We start from the raw sequence: 7169 nt of genomic DNA on the forward strand, positions 1-7169 counted from the left end.
CGATTTCTAAGCAATCGATAACGGTCTTGGTCTCCTTGAGCTAACGCTTTCTGGCGATTGTGAATAAGGCGTTTTAGCTTTTCATTAAACCAAGGAGGGTTGAATGGAAAGAGGAGGTTCAAAACCGGATCCAGGCTCGTCAAAACCAGGATGTTATTACCGCGCGTTGAAAAAGTCAATATTTGTTTGAGTTTAAAACTATTGCAAAGGCGCGTTTTTTTTTGCATTAGGGTTTTGTTAAAAACGCCCAACAAAATCAACCCGCAGCCAGTAAAACAAGCCTCGATGGTGGTAAGACATTCCAACAAATAGTTCAACGTGGGCAAATCAGGGTCGTTTGGGGAATGGTAAACAGCACCAATAACTATACTAGAGATGCCTCTTGTGAGCCGGTTTGGCCGAATTTTAACACGTCTAACTTCAAAAGACTCGTCCATAAGATCGGATACTCGACTTTTTGGTGTAAAGGCAGACTCCACCATGCTGAGCGGTTGTTCGATCACGGCGGACAACCTTAAAACCAGAAATGGCGATAACATTGTCGTCAATATGCCCTTTTAACCACGTCTCAGTAATGCAAAAAAAAGGCCGAGTTTGCATAATTAATCGCTCGTCGAACTTTGTCGATCTTGGGAGCTAAAGACATGACGTTTGACATGTAGGAAGCTGGGACGAATTCTGTCGATGGGACTTCAGATGACGGCTTTGTTTGAACAGGAACAATGCAGTTTGCTGGATTACGATATTAAGCAGACGATTTTGCACATTTCGTTTCACGGGTCGCTGATCCTGGTGAAATGACTTGAATGAAATGCCGGCGATAGCTCTCCCGATCTTTCAATTGACGGCCAGCCCGTTTTCCGCGATAACTCGGCCATTTTTCCGCATAGTGCCGTTCGTGAGTTGTTAACTGAACCATACTCAATGATAGTGAATGTAAATAGTTATAATATAGTTGAAAAAGGGTTTAAAACTGGGAGCGTTCAAAACCCCTTGCGACCATGAAAGGCGTCCATAAAAGGCTACAGTAAATGTAGACAATCTTAAAAGAACTGTTTTTATTAGTCCAATTTTACAAGATATATATATTTTTTCAAAATATTTTTTAAACAAACTCTTTAAATCAAAGCGTTTCCACAGAGTTTCTTAAAAAGAAATAATGTGAAATGGTCGAAGATTATTAATAATCGTCTAATTTTCTGTTAATCTATACATATTTAATCACGGCAATTTTTAAAATAGTTTTCTATAAAAATACAAATCTAAATATGCACGAATTGACAACCAACCGAAAAAGTTATGTTGCCCGACAATTGTCAAGTACATAGACAGAATGCAAACGTTTCGTATTTTGAATAAAAAATACGTACGAGAAAGCTTTTTTGGAATGTATTTCAAACAATTTTCTAACGGATACTTAGTTGAATGAAAGGGTCGTTAAACAAATAAATATATACAATGTTCTAGCTGGTATACAATTCAACAAATAACAAAGAATGAAATAATTCATATAATTTATATGTCGTATTTAAAATTCCACTTTTGAAATTACTTTTACTTGTAACCCTTTTTCGAGTTCGGAATCATTTTGTAAATTTACGTTTGTTAGCATTTTTCATTACTTTATTTTATTTTTCAATAATTAAAAAAAATATTCAAAATTTTAGTTCGCTTATTTGAATTCTAAATGTTACCATGCAGCGAAACATTCTAATCACATAATACTGCAATAATGGTCCTTTCAATAACACCGAACTACTCTGTTATAATAGGTGATTGGTCCAGAAATATTACCGCTAAATTGAGAAATTTGAATTTTGAAATAAAGATATAAAAACATCTGCTCGAAGTTGAGAAATATTAGGTCCTTTCCATAAAAATGACGACGAATTTTTAATATTTTCATGTTTGATAGAGATTGTGTCTTTAATAATTGTGGAAAAATTATAATATTTCTTCGCTTTCATTCCACCAAAAACGTTAAATAGAAGTCACGGCTATTGAACGTCTGTCAACTTCATAAATAGCGTGGGGCCGAATTCTTCGCATCGTACGGCCAGGCAAACATTTGGGCAAATGGATGCACCACGATGGCAGAATATCCGTACAAGCCTCACGAAATTTACTTATGCGCACATAATAAATCACTGGTTTCAGTGTACAATTCAAGTAGGCTAGCCACAAGAGTAACACACTTAGTTTGTAGGTCACAGTGCTTGGACCACGCAACACCAAATAGAAGCGAAGTATTGTATACGGCATACAACAAACGACAAACAGCAGAAATAGAATGAGAATAGTTGTGAACGCTCGAGTTTTGAAGCTGTAATTTATGTCCATTCGACCAGGCCGGTGCATTTTTGTAGTCATCATACCACTCGAGATAGGCGGGTGATTTTGTATTCGGGTAGAGTTACGACGCACTGTCCGCAGAATCCAGAAATAGCAATAAGCCATGATAACAAACGGGATTAAAAATGCTGCAGATAGGTAGAATAGGCTGTACGATAGGTGGATTTCTGGGTGAGATGGATACGCCAGACTGCACTGGAGTTCATCGAACACATACGCGAATTTCCCCCAACGGAACAGAGGGGGCACTGACATCCCAAACGCCACAAACCAAGAGACGACGATATAGATTTTGGCTTTCTGTGGAGTCAAAGTGTCTTTCCTTCGTACAATAATCAGATATCTATCAATGCTGATTGTAACAAGCACGAGGGTCGCTTCAGTCACGAGAAACGAGTAGAGTAGCGCATTCACTTGGCAAAATTCTTGCCCCAGAATCCATCCTTGAGTTACGATAGTTAGGAACGCAAACGGCATACACACTAGTGTTGTCAGCACATCAGCGAGAGCTAGACTAGCTAGAAGAAGATTTATCGCCGATCGCATTGCCGGCTTCTGGTATACAATGTAACAAACAATAGAGTTCCCAAAAACACTAACACCGATCATAGCTATCATCAACAAGGCAAGCGACACAGCGAACGCCGTTTCATATATCCATGATTCGGAGCACGAAATCGCTGAACTGTTTGAAGGGCTTGATGTAGAATTCGTGTAATTCTTCTCGACATAAAAAGGAAAACCAGTCGGCCGTGTTGTAGTGTTCCAAACCATATCAGAAATTTCGGCGGTCAGCTTTTATATGCTTTGAAGCCGAGCGCGAGACGCGTTATTTGCCTTTGTTTCTTGCCCGTTTGAAGCAAACCTTTAAAATCATAATCATTGCAAGTTTACCCCAGCTAGGATACACCAACAGGCAATTAATTTCACGCTTATAAGCCTCAGCGAAGCGGCGAGGGATTACGGTTAGCCATTATCCTTCGACTTTTGTTATGACTGTGACTTCGGGCTCACAAGCGAAAAGCGAATGGTCGCTAAGCTCAACTCCCTGTCACCACTAGAAACGTGATGGCACATGAGGATGTGTGCTTGAATTAAAATTCGCTTAAATCTACTATTGTAATCACCTTGGAGTGGCTTGAAAATTGCTTTTGTTTCATCCAATTGCATTCGGAAAAAGGCACGCGCCAACTTATACGGTCGATAAATTTTATTGTTAATTTTGTCAAGTCTTGACTTTAGTGCAAAGTGGCAATGGTTCTTTGGGACCGTTAATGTTATGTACCCTACTTTTTCCCGCCTCAATAATTTCAATTTCTCTGTACTGCTTTGCAAATGTTAATTGTTCTTTTTTTACTGAATTCGGAATTGTGTCTCCCCTCACAGTTGCTCGCATTTAGTTGTATTAATAATTTTAATTCAAAATCTTAATTTTCCATGCTTTGGCCGCTTTAATTTACAAAATCTCGAAGATTATGGTGTTATCGACAGAATCTCCTTAAAAATACACTGGGGTCTATTTTATATTACACAACCACACATTCTCAAGGAAATTAAAGCCTCGATAATTCGAGTACTTTTGAAAGTAATATTTAAATATGCATGCGACATGTTATGAATTTCGTTTGCAAATTTGCGTAACAATAATAAGAATTTTTTATCGCGCAGAGTTGCATAATAAAAGTATACCCACTATCCTAAACAGCAGCTGCAGCAAGTTTGCCATATAACGGTTTTTGTTTTTATCTATTTTACATAGGCGCACTTGGTACCTTAATGTTGAAGCTCTCATTTGAGAGATTACCGAGATAAAAATGTATTAGAGACAAGATCCTCGGCTTTCTATGGTTTAATTTATTTGCCCTAGTGCTATCGGAAAGGCAATATTGTTAATAAATGTACACAGTTGTAATCTAGGCAAAATAGAAATAATATTTTGTTTCATGGTCACCGCCGCCGCCTTTTCGTTCAGCAATTAAACAAGTTTTGCTAACTTGATGTTTCTAACTTGATGTTTTCTAAAGGGTTAAGTTAGTGCTAAAAAAAGTTTAAACTCTTTATATTATAACTCATGGAAGTTTAATGAGACAAGCGAGAAGGGAAATATCTTATCATATCCCATCCCTAGGCATTATTATCCAGCTTAGTCCCAGGCGTTCTATCGGGTTTTCTGTCCACCTGTCTCTAGGGTCTTCTGGGTAATTTTCAGACGCCATATTAAAAATTGCTTTTTCTGGTTTTCTGTGTTTACAGTCTACGGAACAGATGCCCATTTGCATAAGCCACTGTCCGGCGTCCTCGATTCCATGCGACTCCATTTTCTGCTATTTGTCATGACAACAGCCCACGCTTTGACGAAGACGATGTTTTGCGAAGTTTTATCACAGGTAGCCCAGGCAATGGTTTTGAAGCTTGTTCGTAGCTTGGAATCGGCGGTTATTCTTAGAGGTAAAACGAGTGGATTGAAGTCGCGATTTTTTGTGAAACATTGCCAATAAAATTGCCTTAAAACTTAGAACATTGTCCAACGGCGGCGGTCAAGGATTCAAATGGCTGCTTACTCGTTTTAAAAAATGGCTAGCGGCCAGGTAAAATGATTTAGCTCGGATGTTTTGCCACATATCGAATGTTATAGTACCCTGGCATAGGTCTGCAAGATAAAAATATTTCGTTTGTTGTATTTTCCTGGCGAATTTCGACGGTATTTGAGTGCTACCGAAATAGGCCTTAAACCTTGTCTCTTTCCTTAGTAGGTATCAATGAGAAAAGTTCTAACTCACTAAGTTTCACATTTTTGGTACATCCAGTCATAAGCAACGTTAAAAGCCGAGACTCACAGCATAGCTAAAACTGTTTTTTTACTTAATCTGAGTGAACTCTGAGCACATATTTCCACCTGGTTTTAAATATATTAAACGATTACGAGCTTGTATGGTTTTACCGTCTCCAAACCGCAAAGCACTCATGTAATTATATTCTAAATATCTCGGAAAGGCGTGGAAATCGCTGGAAAGTTTGTATTGGACGTTTGCTAAGAATTCCTTCAGGAATTTGTGTGGGAGGACTGATTTCCGTAGCACCCTTCATTAAGAGCAATAAGTCCTTTAATAGCAAAGACATGCAACGACAGCCAATAATTATGTTTGCTTCTAAAAACATTTTTGGTACACCTTGTCATAGACTCGTTTTATGAAAATCATGTACAATATATGAATCTCCAACTAATAAACTCTCGGTGTGTGAAGGATGGGCTCCAGATCCTAACGCGTTAAAATAGGAGGATAAATTAAAAAGTGTGTCATTAACTCAGTCTCGACTAAATCTTTGTTCTATAGTGCAAGAAAATGGTGCATAAAAAGTGGCGGATCGTTCAAATTTATGGAACATTAATGAAATTTGGCACAGTCATAGAGAAACTCACACTGAGCAATTCTGGATGTGGACCCCCCCCCTAAAAATGTATACTTACAGTTTTATAGAGGTGGAATCAATTTACCTGAAAACCTGAATAAAACCAATACTTCTCATGTTACGATCACAAAACTTAACCCAGTGATGGATATTAACATAAACTACAGTTTAACGAAAAAATAAACCGCGCCCCCTTGATACTTACAGTTTTAGGGGTGGAATAAATTATTCCTACAAGTAGCATTAAACCCACTACCATTTATTGTACAACTTTCGAACTCCACATAATTGTAGTACTCTTTACAAAACTTCATTCGAGATATGGACCCACGCCCAGATGTTATTACTTACAGTAATACTAGAGATGAGAGGCAAATTGCTTATATAGAGTGCCTTTCCAATACAAACTGAGAGCTAAGATTCCATATACTAACTCATAATGGTATATTGCAAGATATTCCCAACCGTATAGCCACGCCCCTATTGTACTTACAGTTATACCAGAGATTACATGAAGGAGGTATATCGCTTATAAAGAGTGCCTTTCAATACGATTTGCGAGCTAAAAATCCACACACTTAATTATATTGGTATATTGTAGGATATAGTCGAGCGTATAACCACGCCCATATAACACTTACAGTTATACTAGAGACAGCATAAGCGTAATATATAACATACATATAGCACGCTAATAATGATCAATAAAAGCACAGAATTGTTGTTCGACAGGAGTGATCTTGTTGCGTATATAATACCACGAGGTGACAAGTGTACTTACAGTGCTATCGGAAATGAGATAATTGTTATCATTAGCTGTGAATTGGACTTCTCCGGGTGCAAGTGTGGTGAATAATTGCGACGTTGAAGAAATGGCGAGGGAGGTGTTGAGAGAGTAATCGGAGCACTGCATATTCAAAATGGAGCACTATCAACCTGCCAGTCATAACGGTAGGAAGAGCCACTCCCAGTACAAATCAAATGCAGAAAAAAGGCATAACTTCATTGTAAAAAGTTGAAATACCAAGCATGCATACTGTATGTGCTAGTTGTAAAAAGACACAGACCTTTTTCGAAATCAAAATCGTCTGGGTTTTTTTTCGTACATTATGCATTATCAAACCTGTTAACATCACTTTTTAGTATTTTTGCAAAGTACTGGCTATTATGAAGCTCTAGGGCCTCGGACGTATTTGTTTCAAGACTATTGATTAGGAACGTGCATCATCGATTATTTTTTTATTTGACTTGTTCCATGATCAATTAATTCAGAACTGTCTTTGATAATGTCTTTACTCAAACTTTTATGTATGTGACCAGACCTCGTTCTTTCGTGGAAAAAGTAAAACGAGTGTACGGAATGTCTGGGAGGCGTTCCCAGAGGTCTCATCGGCTTTGACTGCCTT

At 38.0% G+C, this 7169-nt stretch overlaps 1 protein-coding gene across 1 annotated transcript; it reads right to left on the reverse strand.

The window, feature by feature from the left end:
• Positions 1-1043: 1043 nt before the first annotated feature.
• On the reverse strand, positions 1044-3417 carry LOC5501736 (high-affinity lysophosphatidic acid receptor). The gene has a single exon (XM_001622951.3). It carries the CDS (start codon positions 3124-3126, stop codon positions 1981-1983), a length of 1146 nt encoding a protein of 381 aa, XP_001623001.3. The 5' UTR covers positions 3127-3417; the 3' UTR covers positions 1044-1980.
• Positions 3418-7169: the final 3752 nt, after the last annotated feature.

The sequence above is a fragment of the Nematostella vectensis genome, chromosome 14 (genome assembly GCF_932526225.1).
Source record: "Nematostella vectensis chromosome 14, jaNemVect1.1, whole genome shotgun sequence".
Lineage (NCBI taxonomy): Eukaryota > Metazoa > Cnidaria > Anthozoa > Actiniaria > Edwardsiidae > Nematostella > Nematostella vectensis.

What these genes read in the sequence shown, in the direction of transcription:
- LOC5501736 (XM_001622951.3), bottom strand. Translation starts at nt 3,126, where the DNA reads ATGGTTTGGAACACTACAACACGGCCGACTGGTTTTCCTTTTTATGTC.